This window comes from Mizuhopecten yessoensis, unplaced genomic scaffold (assembly GCF_002113885.1).
Source record: "Mizuhopecten yessoensis strain PY_sf001 unplaced genomic scaffold, ASM211388v2 scaffold716303, whole genome shotgun sequence".
NCBI lineage: Eukaryota > Metazoa > Mollusca > Bivalvia > Pectinida > Pectinidae > Mizuhopecten > Mizuhopecten yessoensis.
This window is the reverse complement of record NW_018480049.1, coordinates 102,660-118,135: the sequence shown is the minus strand read 5'-3', so window position 1 is coordinate 118,135 and position 15,476 is coordinate 102,660. Positions and strand designations below refer to the sequence as shown.

Sequence of the window (15,476 nt, the reverse complement as noted above, 5' to 3'; positions counted from 1 at the left end):
CTCGATCATTTGGTTTGCAGCAGCCGTCTAAATCAGGGGGTTTATCATTGCCAGTCTCAAGTCACACCAGCCGACTTTCCATTCCCACAAATCAATAGGAAAAACAGATGGATGTATCAGCACATAAACGCGGTCCAACTGAGATTAGATGTTCTTCCTTCGCAGACTAAAAGGATGAGTGGGATTGTGTGTGTGTGTGGTTGGCAGAGCTATAGGTGAAATCTCTAGGAAAGGAGTCTGCTGGCTTGTAATTACCATGGTAACCCATCATACGGTGATCATTGTCACAGGGATGCCTCCCTGAATCACCCCGTGTTTACAATGAATCGGTAATGACTATATAAATTATTACAGATTTACTAGCTGGTAATTATAAGGTGTGATGTGTATCTAACTCCACGTTCTAGTGCTGTGGTCAAGGTTATCCTATACAATTACACGTTTCAGGCCAACTATTAAAATGTTCATATTCCCTGAAGGCTGAAGGTACAAGTAAACACAATAAAACTAATTTAACTGCCTGATGTTTGAAGATATAGTCTTATCGTCCAATAACAGTGGGCATACATGAACGACCAATAATACACAGAAATAAATGACTCGACAAACTTAGTATCATAAAAGTTTAGATATTATAGCGTGTTATTTGGAGAAATGCCTCAATATTTTCTGACAGCTGACTTTACTGATTTGGCACACTGTGGCTAATCGGTGAGTGATTTTCAGCAGTTTATAGAGTCAAAACACCAGTCATTTGTTCTCTTTGCTTGACAATTTTCGAAAGCTTTTAAAATAAATATCCTGTTTGTGTTCAAAACAAACTTAGCATTTATTGTAGGGTTTACTGTTTTTACTATCTTATGTGTATAATAACATTAAATGTAATAACTGTCATTTTCTGCCCTAATTTCCCAGTAAAATCAAAACAATGATAAAGGGATAACAACTTCCATATATTGTCATAATTTCATATCAGTATCTCTCATTTTTTTTCTGTTACCGGTAAATCTTTCTAGTCATCAGGGACATATATAGCTAGCCCTAATGTTTGGGGTGGATTCATTTAGAAGCAGGTCGATCGCTAGGGCAAGGACGTGATAGGGGGGGACAAGGGGGTGTAACAAGCAGTGTTTTTGATTTATTTTATGTTTCTGTTTTAAAGATTTGGTGGATAATAACAGTAGCATGCACCTTTACATACAGTGAAAACGAACAATGAGTATTGATATTTCTATGTTTTTGTATCATTTTGGGGGATTTAAATGCAATTGTTTTCTCACCCCTGTTGATCAGAGGGTGAATAATTGACAGAAACTTTTCTATAAATGATCAGCTGTGTGTTATGTTTTAATTGACATAATCACAATTTATAAACCAAGACTGATTCTTTAAAATGGTTTCCAAAGAGGATTTTGAAACCAATAAGTTCTGTTAATGATAGATTAACTGAAAGGTTTTAAATAGCTTCCTTGACAATTCTAGAACCAACAGTTCTGCGGAATAATCGAATGATAACAAATAGGCCCATGGGTTAAGTGAAGACTTGACTTTTTGTTAGAGTGATTTATATACAGTCAACAGAATTTACATTGAGAGTGGCGGTAAACGACCTGATTTCCTCCCCTTTCTGTCGTTCAGTAGATTTAATTAACATGGACAATGTGTGAATTATGTGCATTGTAAGTAAGTTAATCACAGCGAGGACTGACGATGACCGAGTCAATCAAGTCAATGTAGGTATCAAGGGACCGTGATATCCCTCACACACACCCACTGGGAGGGTCACGGACGAGTCAGAGACGTCAGGGGGACCTTTCCCTACCAATACGTATATTCTAAAGACATATCGAACATCATTTTATATATCTATATACAGTAAAACCTAGATATAATGCCCTTCGTTTCATCTGCCACCTCATTTATCGACAACATATTTCAATGTTCCTTTTTCTTGAATTCTAAAGAATTCCATTCTACATTTCTCTCAATTTATTGCAAAACCCCTTTATAACGCCAACATTTCTTTATACAAATGATGGCAGTATAACAAGGTTTTACTGTGTATGCCGTTTCAGAAGTTTCTGTTTCACAGTACTGCAATGATAAGTTGTAGGATTTCAAACGATGTCACAAAGATGGAAGGTAACTGATTGCTTTGTAATAACCATACATGCATGTGTTATCAATTAGTGAGGCCATATTGCCCAGCTGTCACGTTTAAATCAGTGAGCCCGGAGGAACCAGACCAGATTTTATCAGTACATATACCTACTGTGCCTATAACAATGTAGAAGTAGAGATCATCTACAAATAGGTGTGATATATATATGATACATATATATGTATATTTGTATGTACTGCACTTAAGGATGCCTGTCCCACTACAATGCCATTTTCCATATACACAGAGGCACAGTAGTCTAGTGGTAGAACGCCGGTCTCGTGACCGAAGGGTTGCGGGTTCAAGTCACGGCACGGCACTGTGTTGTATCTTTGAGCAAGATACTTTACTCCGCTTGTTCCAGTCTACTCAGCTGTAAATGAGCACGTGGTTGGGCAGTGTTAGAAATGTTGAATGCTAGCTGTGAGCACCGAAATGGCAGCAACGGCTGTTAAAGCTCCCCACAGGGAGTTGAAAAAGATATTTGTTGGGTGCAAAGGCCCTATAACCACGGATAATAATTTGTAAACCGCTTTGAAACGACCTAAGAACTAAGTTGTGACAAAGCGGTATATAAGAACCTCAGATTATTATTAATTATTATTACACAGTAACGTCCCCTGAACTTCCATTCGGATGTAACTGTAGCACATTTTAGCGGGTACAATTCCACTGATCATGCAGGTAAGCTCGATCGTTTACTGCGATAGTATAACAATCTGAAGTCCAGGGTTCGAATCCCTGTCTAGCCCTGCTCAATTTTTACACTCAGAACACCCTTGCTGGTTATTTTATATATTCCATAATTACTACTTTCATAAAACTCCTGCAAGGTATGGTTTTCTTTTGAAAAATGATCTATCAACTTGAAGGTAATAGTCATGCTGGAAAAAAAATGTATCCATTACATATTAACAGCTTTTAGCATTGGTACGGAGATCCTTAAAGATATATGGAGCTGAGAAGTTCTTTCTTGCTGTATATAGTACTGTTGTCATTATAATGTCAATAGGTTCCTTTTCACCAATTTACACTCCTCCACACACTGCATAAACAGGATTTCCATTTCACACAGTTTGTTTTTGTTTTCCTCACGTTTCAGCTTCCAGCTTCCACATTAACAACAGAATTGTTGACTTTTGGCTATAACAACTCCACCCACCCCACCCCAACCTCCATCATTTTTAATCAAGCTATAGATGCCCAAACCACGACTGTGTCTCTGTATCTTAAACCCAATCCCCCCATACCATCCCACCCAACCCCCATTACACAAGGGATTTTTTTATTCCTACTATAACCATCCATTACAAAAAGAGTTTATAAGAAAGGACCTTCCCTCCTTATATCCTATACAAACCCCATCAATTTTCCAGGCACAAACAGCAAATATGGTAGCTACAGTAGTAGCAAGCTCTCTGTAACACAATTCTTACTGTACTGTAAAACAAGTCTAAGAAGGCATATTGATTTCACTATCGCATGTTATATAACACATGTTTTTTGGAAAAACAGAATACTATTGTGGTAAGGTACATTTATCATTGTACGCTGTCTGTGTATTGTTTACGGATATTTTGTTATCCTGGTACATACAATACCACACCTATACCAGACACAGTGAAGCAGACATTTATCCTGGTACATGCAATACCACACCTATACCAGACACCGTGAAGCAGACATTTATCCTGGTACATACAATACCACACCTACACCAGACACCGTGAAGCAGACATTTATCCTGGTACATACAATACCACACCTACACCAGACACCGTGAAGCAGACATTTATCCTGGTACATACAATACCACACCTACACCAGACACCGTGAAGCAGACATTTATCCTGGTACATACAATACCACACCTACACCAGACACCGTGAAGCAGACATTTATCCTGGTACATACAATACCACACCTACACCAGACACCGTGAAGCAGACATTTATCCTGGTACATACAATACCACACCTACACCAGACACCGTGAAGCAGACATTTATCCTGGTACATACAATACCACACCTACACCAGACACCATTAAGCAGACATTTATCCTGGTACATACAATACCACACCTACACCAGACACAGTGAAGCAGACATTTTTCCTGGTACATACAATAACACACCTACACCAGACACTGAGAAGAAGACATTTATCCTGGTACATAGAATACCACACCTATACCAGACCCAGTGAAGCAGACATTTTTCCTGGTACATACAATAACACACCTACACCAGACACTGTGAAGCAGCCATTTATCCTGGTACATGCAATACCACTCCTATCCCAGACACAGTAAAGCAGGCATTTATCCTGGTTCATACAATACAACACCTATACCAGACACTGTGAAGCAGACATGTATCCTGGTACATACAATCCCACCCCTATCCCAGACACAGTAAAGCAAACATTTATCCTGGTTCATACAATACCACCCCTACACCAGACACTGTGAAGCAGCCATTTATCCTGGTACATGCAATACCACTCCTATCCCAGACACAGTAAAGCAGGCATTTATCCTGGTTCATACAATACCACCCCTACACCAGACACCATGAAGCAGACATTTACCCTGGTACATACAATACCACCCATATACCAGACACAGTAAACCAGACATTTATCCTGGTTCATACAATACAACACCTACACCAGACACTGTGAAGCAGACATTTATACTGGTACATACAATACCACCCCTACACCAGACACTGTGAAGCAGCCATTTATCCTGGTACATACAATACCACACCTATACCAGACACAGTAAAGCAGACATTTATCCTGGTTCATACAATACCACACCTATACCAGACACAGTGAAGCAGACATTTATCCTGGTACATACAATACCACACCTATACCAGACACCGTGAAGCAGACATTTATCCTTGTACAACCACACCTATACCAGACACTGTGAAGCAGACATTTATCCTGTTAATACAATACCACACCTACACCAGATACCGTGAAGCAGACATTTACATGTCACAGCTATTTGTTCTTTACATTTTGCTTTTTAGCTTCCGATACCTTATTGAATTGAGAAGAAATCCTGATTTATAACCTAAAGCAGTATGCATGCTACATGTATATGACCATGTTCAAAATAAAACTATATTTGAAACATTTTCAACCAAAATACTGTTTTCCTCATTTTAGTAAAACATCATTCCTACTCATTCCTTTGTGTTTCTTTTAATTAATTTTGCACTTAACAAATGGAACCACTGCCTTAAGAATACATGTCCCGCTGCACTGTGGCTTTCCCTATTTGTACTAACCTCCCCTTACAATTGGGCCACAATACTTCCGTTGACAACGTAGTTCAATTTTAAGTTAGAGTGAAAGTTTAACAGTCTGAAGTTCAGGGTTCAGAACCGTGACTAGCTCCACTGTGGTTTTTTCACACTTAAAACACTTTTTTTTTATCTTTTTTTTTTATCATATATTGACCATTACTCATAAAAGTCCCCACAAGGTATGGTTTTCTTTTCAAAAATGATTTAACAAAGCTATAGTTATGGGACAAAAGGGTTTCCAATACAATTTTTGGCGGTGGTAAGGGGATCCTTAAGTTATACAATTTTTGGCGGTGGTACGGGGATCCTTAAGTTATACAGTTTTTGGCGGTGGTACGGGGATCCTTAAGTTATACAGTTTTTGGCGGTGGTACGGGGATCCTTAAGTTATACAGTTTTTGGCGGTGGTACGTGGATCCTTAAGTTATACAATTTTTGGCGGTGGTAGGGGGATCCTCAAGTTATACAGTTTTTGGCAGTGGTACGGGGATCCTTAAGTTATACAGTCTTTGGCGGTGGTACGGGGATCCTTAAGTTATACAGTTTTTGGCGGTGGTACGGGGATCCTTAAGTTATACAGTTTTTGGCAGTGGTACAGGGATCCTTAAGTTATACAGTTTTTGGCAGTGGTACGGGGATCATTAAGTTATACAGTTTTTGGCGGTGATACGGGGATCCTTAAGTTATACAGTTTTTGGCGGTGGTACGGGGATCCTTAAGTTATACAGTTTTTGGCGGTGGTACGGGGATCCTTAAGTTATACAGTTTTTGGCGGTGGTACGGGGATCCTTAAGTTATACAGTTTTTGGCAGTGGTACAGGGATCCTTAAGTTATACAGTTTTTGGCAGTGGTACGGGGATCCTTAAGTTATACAGTTTTTGGCGGTGGTACGGGGATCCTTAAGTTATACAGTTTTTGGCGGTGGTACGGGGATCCTTAAGTTATACAGTTTTTGGCGGTGGTACGGGGATCCTTAAGTTATACAGTTTTTGGCGGTGGTACGGGGATCCTTAAGTTATACAGTTTTTGGCGGTGGTACGGGGATCCTTAAGTTATACAGTTTTTGGCGGTGGTACGGGGATCCTTAAGTTATACAGTTTTTGGCGGTGGTACGGGGATCCTTAAGTTATACAGTTTTTGGCGGTGGTACGGGGATCCTTAAGTTATACAGTTTTTGGCGGTGGTACGGGGATCCTTAAGTTATACAGTTTTTGGCGGTGGTACGGGGATCCTTAAGTTATACAGTTTTTGGCGGTGGTACGGGGATCCTTAAGTTATACAGTTTTTGGCGGTGGTACGGGGATCCTTAAGTTATACAATTTTTGGCGGTGGTACGGGGATCCTTAAGTTATACAGTTTTTGGCAGTGGTACGGGGATCCTTAAGTTATACAGTTTTTGGCAGTGGTACGGGGATCCTTAAGTTATACAGTTTTTGGCGGTGGTACGGGGATCCTTAAGTTATACAGTTTTTGGCGGTGGTACGGGGATCCTTAAGTTATACAGTTTTTGGCGGTGGTACGGGGATCCTTAAGTTATACAGTTTTTGGCGGTGGTACGGGGATCCTTAAGTTATACAGTTTTTGGCGGTGGTACGGGGATCCTTAAGTTATACAGTTTTTGGCGGTGGTACGGGGATCCTTAAGTTATACAGTTTTTGGCGGTGGTACGGGGATCCTTAAGTTATACAGTTTTTGGCGGTGGTACGGGGATCCTTAAGTTATACAGTTTTTGGCTGTGGTACGAGGATCTTAAAGTAACAACAATATGACAAATAGAACAAAATATGTTAGTCAATATTTAAACTCTTGAAATATATCTCAACTCTGACCTTCTAGATCTCTTCAACATGTTAAAGCAAGGAGTCCTTATATAGCTTAACTTCTATACATGGAACAGCAAATACTTTCACAGACACGAAATGTTCCAGACAGACTGACGGCCTTATACCATTACACATAACCTCAAGACGAATGTATTATAGGGCGTATTAAAAAGTATTAATAAATAGTTCAATATATCTACATTATTGATAGTCAAACTTCCAAACTCTTCTATTTTAAACTGAGAATCTACTTAGCTTCTATCAGATCAAATATAGGCAGACAATGTGCACTGAAGTGACAAAGTATCAGTGAAAAATGTAATCAAATGAATAAAATCTCAACAGTGTTTGATACACTCACTATTTGTGATTGTATATCTATGAAATGGTGTGTTCCTTTGTTAAACTTGTCAAATATTTTATTATCCCTATCCAAGAAACCAATTTGAATTCTTCCTGGATTCGTTTTAAAGTTATTGTCAACAATTTATTCAATTTAATTTCTTTTGGTTAGACCAATGCTGTATTTCAAATGTCTTGACTATAACCTGATTAACAGTGGTTGCAGGCCATTACATTTTTGTAATCAAATGCAAAAACCGCTACCCGTTCTGGACTTCCCCTACCCCTACTGCACAAAAATGTTCTTATAGTGACTGCAGTAACACACAGAAGTTGGAGGGCATGCTGTTGCACATTTTTATATGAAAAGATTTAATAATACGGAGTTGTTATAAATAATTTATAAACAAATTGGTACATTGTCTATCCTCATTACCTACACACAGCTCAGCAGGTGAAACTTACGCTGATAAACCTCACTGATTAACGCTCTAAATAATACAGATTAGCCTGTCAACAGTTGACAGCATGTATTAATCATCACCAACAGTGACATGCATGGTTAGCTTTACATGCATTGTGATGAGCTATATATCCATGGTTAACTTTACATGCATGGTTAACTTTACATCCATGGTTAGCTTTACATGCATGGATAGCTTTACATCCATGGTTAGCTTTACATGCATGGGTAGCTTTACATCCATGGTTAACTTTACATGCATGGGTAGCTTTACATCCATGGTTAGCTTTACATGCATGGTTAACTTTACATGCATGGATAGCTTGAAATGCATTGTTAGCTTTTCCCTTTAAAAATCCCTTCCACAATTCAGTCACACACGATACAAGGTGACAGTGTCAAGTTATCAAGGTGCACTGAAGTGACGAAGTATCAGTGAAAAATGTAATCAAATGAATAAAATCTCAACAGTGTTTGATACAGTCACTATTTGTGATTGTATATCTATGAAATGGTGTGTTCCTTTGTTAAACTTGTCGAATACTTTATTATCCCTATCCAAGAAACCAATTTGAATTCTTCCTGGATTCGTTTTAAAGTTATTGTCAACAAAACCATTTAAATAAGGCACTAATTGTAAGGTGAACTCCGCACATAACATTTTCATATCACTCAATTTTCTAAATGTCAATGGAAAGGGCTTATGAATACCTCTACAGCAGGAGAACATGTTCAGCTAGCCTCCCTAGTGAGTCCAGCTAAATGTCAGTCTGCAAATGATGTGACGTTATCAAATACAAACAGCCACATGATCAAGCTGAAGTCATCATCACAAAAATATGGTAATTCACTTAATTAGGAGCTGATCCGCCAGCAGATGATGTGCACATCATATACTAAAGAGTGCTAATCAGACTTAAGAATACAACATATATCATCTCCTCTGTCATTTGTTTTATATATCCAGCCTGCCTATTGTGACAACCTCCACATAAACCATCTGTTATACCCTGCCTATAGTGAAATCTTCCAGACTCCATCTTTTACACCCTGTCTACAGTGACAACCTCCATAAACAGATTCTATTTTATACACCTATATGCTGCCTTTAGTGACAACCTCCACAAACTCCATCTTGTCTATAGTGATAACCTTAACACACAGATTCTGTCTCATACACCCTGTCTAAAGTGACAACTTCCAGACTATCTTACACACTTTGTATACAGTGAAATCTGCCACAGAAACCATCTTAAACACCCTGTCTACAGTGACAACCTCTATAGACAGATTCTATCGTATACACCAATGCTGATCTAATACAACAGCAACCTCCACAGAATCCATCTTATACACCCTGTCTACAGTGACAACCTCTACAGGCAGATTCTATCTTATACACCGATGCTGCCCTAATACAACGGCAACCTCCACAGAATCCATCTTATAAACCCTGTCTACAGTGACAACCTCCTTAAGGAGACTACCTCTTATGTTATACCCCACCAACATATTCCCTCTTATATACCCTACCTAGTATTGTGGTTCGATCCTTCCACACAGGATTATCGGAATGACCAATGGTCAACAGCCCGAGCTGAGAAACAGTGGACCTTCATATATTGCTATCCCAGACATCCTCTTGTTGTAGCTATTAGCAATCTTTCTGTAACATTGTTGGCACCACTAGATCTAACTTCACTCAAACAGAAATCAGTAAAAACACAGACCTACTTTTACACTGTAACCAACATTCGATCAACAGATCCAGTATTGTAATAATGGCATTATACATTGTGAATCATGAGAATGAATTTACAATACATAAGGCCTCTGATAATTTTAAAATGTTCATTTCAACTACATGTTTATCAACTAAAGTTCTTGCTCAACTGCACAGCGATCCCTTCAGAGATGTCAGCTATACCATAGTTATCTAAATTCATTCATGCCCTGCCATAAAGCAGATCCTTTTGACTTAAATTTGATAAAAAAAAATCTCTTTATCCTGCATAAAACACATAACATGGTCAAAGCACAGGTCTTTAACCCTACCCATCATTCATACAGACCAAATTTCTAGCAAGACCATACAATTACTGGTCTAGACAAACATATTTCAGGAAGTTTTGAATCCTTTACAAGGATTACCACACCCCTGCAGGGTTTGGCTTCCAATGACCTGCCAGTCATGCCCACAGCTTGTCTGGGTCTGTATGAGTCACACCATGTTAGCGGCATGGCTTCCAGGACTCGTTAGCTTGGTGTGAAACAATTTTAAAAGAGATTTTCCAAAAATGAAGTTATTAACAAACTCATGAGCATTTGAAACCTTAATTAATACTTAATTTGAAGTAATTTATAATATACCATAACAAAGCATATCTGCAGCAGATGTTGCTGGAATTCGTAACAATGAAATGGTCTGAAAGTCCTTCTTTGATCTCAAAAACAACCACCTAACCAGACTGTCACAACATGAATCAGCTTTCCTAACATTCATTTGTATTCTGTCTCCGACTTCTATAATAAACAAAATGTATGTATTCACAACCTTTTACGTAATTCCAGCGATTTTCCAAGAATCCCTGATGCCCCAATGATGAAGAATCTCGTCCCTGAGAGAAAAGTTCGAAAATTGAGACAAAGACACAAGTAAACACTTTGAGACACTAATACCATGTAATGTAATGCTTTACCACATCAAGACAATTAGATATCGACGCCGAACACCATCCCAAGAAAACATTAGAAGACACTTGATACATTTGTAGTCAGAAATGTTTTTCCTTCTCCTATACTATGGCTTAAACATTCTGCTTGAATTAATCAAACCAGTGTTTCGGCTATAAAATGAGTTTTGAAGTTAAAACTCATTTTAGTTGAAATTGATTTTAGTTAACTTCACTTGCAGAACCTCTGGTTTGCTAGAACTCTGACAATTTGAATCATTTGAATACTTTGGTAAGTTAAACAGATAGCTTAATATAGACTTATAGGCAGACATGAACACCGTGATGCCTTAATTAAAAGGTATTGGTTTTTTTAACTCAATGAGTTAAGGCTATATGATATCTTATTATCTGTGATTTTTGTTAGAGTGATCTCCCTTAAAATGTTGGATTCCTTGTTGGATTCAAAATTACGTCAGGTTTATTCATTCTTGAGACGTATTCATTGTTGTGAACGTCCTTGAATGACATTAGCTGTTGACCGGACATTAAACCCTATACAACCAACCAACCAACCAACCAACCAATCATTCTTGTGTACCTTTTTAATTACTCCAGTGTCAGTCATAAAAACACTCTTTGATTATTTTGTAGCAAGTTTATATTTAACCTTCTTGGTGGCCTAGGTGGAAGTATACAGGAGGTCTTATTGTGGGAGGAAACTGTAGCACCTGAAGAAAACCCCTGTGATGGGGTGTGATCCCATACCTTTTCATGTCATATAGTGAAACTGAACCTGCACTGACTTGGTGAAAGGCTAGTGCACTAACCAAAGCACCATCAAAACGAAAACAAAACAAGAGGCCAAAGCACCTTAGCAGTCACCTGAGTTATATCATAGGTACTGGTAGCTTTATTTTATTGTTTAGATGTGATGTGGAAATCAGCATGTAAACTTAGTGAAATACAATACTTGTCATGTCATCAATGGATAAGAATTTGAAAATATTGGTAAATGTTCCCTTTGGGGCCCCCGCCCTAGACCCTGGAGATCGGGCAGGAATCCTAATTTTACATTGTAATACCCTCATTCACCAAAAATTTCTCATTACTCCACAAGTACTGATTACAGACTGGAGACAAGACTTTATGTGTTAAAAACTGAAGTTTCTGTAATCAAAATTTCAATCCCAATGTCATGACTCTGAATCCTAGAGACAATGGGAAATTCTTGGAGGAAAAGTCTCATCATGATCAAACTGTCGGAAAAAAAAACTGAATTTGTAAAGCATGCATTTTACCACAATAACATCCTGTACTAATGCAAACTTTCAGAAAGTTTGTAAAATATGTACACCCTAAAAATTAGATCTGCTCTTGTAGAAGTCGAGATAAATTACATGCATTCCTGTGAATATCAGCAAGATAAAACCTCTTCTTATTGTCAATGAAATGGAGCATGCCAAAGTGGCATTTGTTATGTAACATTATCTGTTATACTCTTGCTGAAATTTGTATAAATATTTATAAATTAAAGATCTGGTTTTACTACAAACACAGAAGATATTGTAGTAATTAAGTACTGACTGATGTTAAACTGTTCACAATTAGTCTGTTGGCACCAAAACAAAATTAAAGTCACATTTTTCAACAGGTGACAGAGTACCACATGAAGCATATTGACCAGGTGTGCCTCATATTTATTCAAGGTCATTCTGGGCCAGTGAAGGTCAAATGACAATGGCTGCCATATTGGTTAATTAGATTAGAAACTATAACATTTTCAAAGTTATTTTTTCAGAAATTAAAATATTCAGTGAATGTTTAAAAGATGGCATAATGAAACAAATTATGAATTCTGAAGGTTTGTTTCAAATGAAGGAAAACTATGGTAACAGGTTTGTACAGTCAGTTGTGACAAGTTTCACGACACGTATCGTATCGTGACCCATGTATCATGACCCCATGTATCATGACCCCATGTATCGTGACCCATGGATCGTGATACTCAGCACTGTAGTATCAACACTTGTCTAACAGTTTACAAAAGGAAAATGCAGCATTAATGCTTTTAAAGAGATACATTGTTTCACCCTTAACCTAGCATGCTACATATATATAGTTTTCATAGCAACATATACTTGAAAAATTTAACTTAATGTATTCTCTTGTAACGTTCCTAAAAAGTATCTTCACAAAAACTGTGTTTCTTGGCAAAGTTGTCAATCGCAATAATAGGGTTGTCACAATACGCCAAGAGTGTATCACAATATATTGCAATACAGAATGAATATATTGCGATACGTATCCCAAATATTGTCATAGGAAGTATGTGCTCAATTTTTATAATAAGTTGTTGTCAGAATGTTATCAAACTTAATCATATATAATATTGAAAACATAGAATGAATATTTTTGTCAAACCAACCTTCAATTACAAAATTTGAACTAATTCCCACCACTGTTAAAAGCCTGCTTTATGCTTATTAGCATATCTGTTAGAATCTGTGGTAATTTGCAAAGTTAAAATACCAAGCAGATACATAAAAAATGCTTTTGAAAAATATTGCGATACAGCAATATTTCATCTCTGTATTGTGGTACGATACGATATGCCTGTGTATTGCAATATCACCTGTTTTCCAATATATTGTGACAACCCTACCCGATGGGCAAATTATATTTGCATGCCAATCATATACAGCCACCCTTCCAACCTTTCAAACAAGTTAAAACAAATAATGGTAAGAGTGTTTGGAATATCATTACCATCTGAATACAAATTTGAACTACCCAAATGAAATTCAAACCCAAATGATTTGGCAAGGATTGATAAAATAAAAAAAGAAACTCTAATCAAATCTAAATGAATGTTGAAACCAAATATACCATACAACATAGAAATGTGCTAGTTCTAGGGAAGATGTGCAGTGTCACAAAAAAAATTGGTATCAAATTTTATTTACAAAATGTTGATATCAGAATGAGCCTTACCTTTTCTGTAGCCACGGCTGCCATTTTGGATGCTCCGACTGTAAATGTTGACCACCCCTGTAAGAAAGGGTCAGAGTCAATACTAAATCATCATTTGAAAATACGAATTCTATCACTGTGTACAGAATGGAATAAACATAAACATATAACCTCGGGAGACTTTAACCAAGCTATCACAAAGGTTACATTTGCGTATCCCCGTTGAAACCGTACGTGTGGCGCAGAAATCTTCCACGAAAAAGGAACACACTTGGACCATTCTATAAGCAGAGCTAAACGTGCACAGTTTCGGCGAATAAAAACCAATGTATCAAGAATAGTATGCCCTTCTTTCACACGTCCAATGAATCACATAACGCATCTTAAAAACTACATGTGGCTTGACATTGTTTTAGAAAGAAATAACGCAAACTAGCAATAGTCAGCATTTAATTTTCGGTCAGGGACGTCTGGACTCCTCAATCTACACGTGCCAAATTTTTCTGAGGTCAGCCTCGGTTCATATCTGTGCCTGTCGTTTTCTTTACAGGTTCAACCGGTTCAACCGTTTCAACCAGATACGCCTTATTTTTGTTTTCAATGAGGCTGAATTGATTGAACAATTTTATCAATTTTGAGTTCATATTAATTTTATTGACACTTTAGAAATCTACTTCTTATATTTTTTTATTTTTAATTGTAACATTACGTAGCTTGGGGTAAAACATGATAACTATCACTGGTTTAAGAATCTCAAATTCTTAAACTGATAAATTCATAATTATTTCCTAATATACATGTACAATATTTCTTACGCAAATAATCTTATAATGACCTCTAAAACTTCAAAATGATTTTATTTTTCTAACATAGAAAAAAAGTTTTCCAAAAACAAGTACGTCCTATAGAAATACCAAATGCCAATACAAATGGAAATATATTTATAGAGATATATATAGCTAACATAAGCCTTTCTAAAGCACTTTACAGTACATAGATATATAATCAATACAAGTAATTTGCAGGAGCTGCCTTTTCAGGTGCTAACTACTAGTCCTATGCCACCTGGCTAAAATCTCCCTATGTGTGTATGAATATCTCCCTATGTGTGTATGAATATCTCCCTATGAAAACTTACAGACTGAATAGAAGAAAATGTATTTTCAAAGAAGTCGTCATCCTTTCTTGTTGGAGCGGCAGAACTCCCAAATCCCACATACTTCCCTCCCTGGCTGGGTGGCAGGTGACTGAAAATCAATCAAAATTTAACATAAAGTCAGCCTCATATGACTCGTACACAAAACAAGTACTTCTACATAAAATTCTACACTGAATGTATACACTTCACTATATTGTGAATAAATATCTATGGTCACACAAGTTATCTCCCCTTCAACACAGATTACATCACATTGTGGTAATTGATCTATATATACACGGGAGGGGAAGAACTCAAACTTCAACGTGAGTGGTTTGTACATATTTGAGGTTTTTTATTGTGATATATACTAGTTTTGTATAATTAATCAGCATGTATATTTATTACATAATGTACTGTGTTATCCAGTGAATATACCTTTTTTTTTTATATTTTTTGAAAATAAACCCATGTAATATGACTTATATCAGCCCTGTGATTGGTTGTAAGTTTCAATTGTTTCAATTGTGACGTCACGCCTAGGACAAGTACATGACGTCACAGACTCGATCCTGCAC

General features: G+C 37.3%; 1 protein-coding gene across 1 annotated transcript in view; it reads right to left on the bottom strand.

The window, feature by feature from the left end:
* LOC110442828 (ADP-ribosylation factor GTPase-activating protein 1-like) overlaps positions 1-15,476 on the bottom strand; it is a 46,748-nt gene that overhangs the window by 24,142 nt on the left and 7,130 nt on the right. Inside the window, exons 6-7 of the mRNA XM_021486640.1 lie at positions 14,899-15,007; positions 13,782-13,838 (exon numbers count right to left, since the gene is read on the bottom strand). Coding sequence (XP_021342315.1) covers positions 13,782-13,838; positions 14,899-15,007 — 166 coding nt within the window. The remainder of the gene's footprint in view (positions 1-13,781; positions 13,839-14,898; positions 15,008-15,476) is intronic.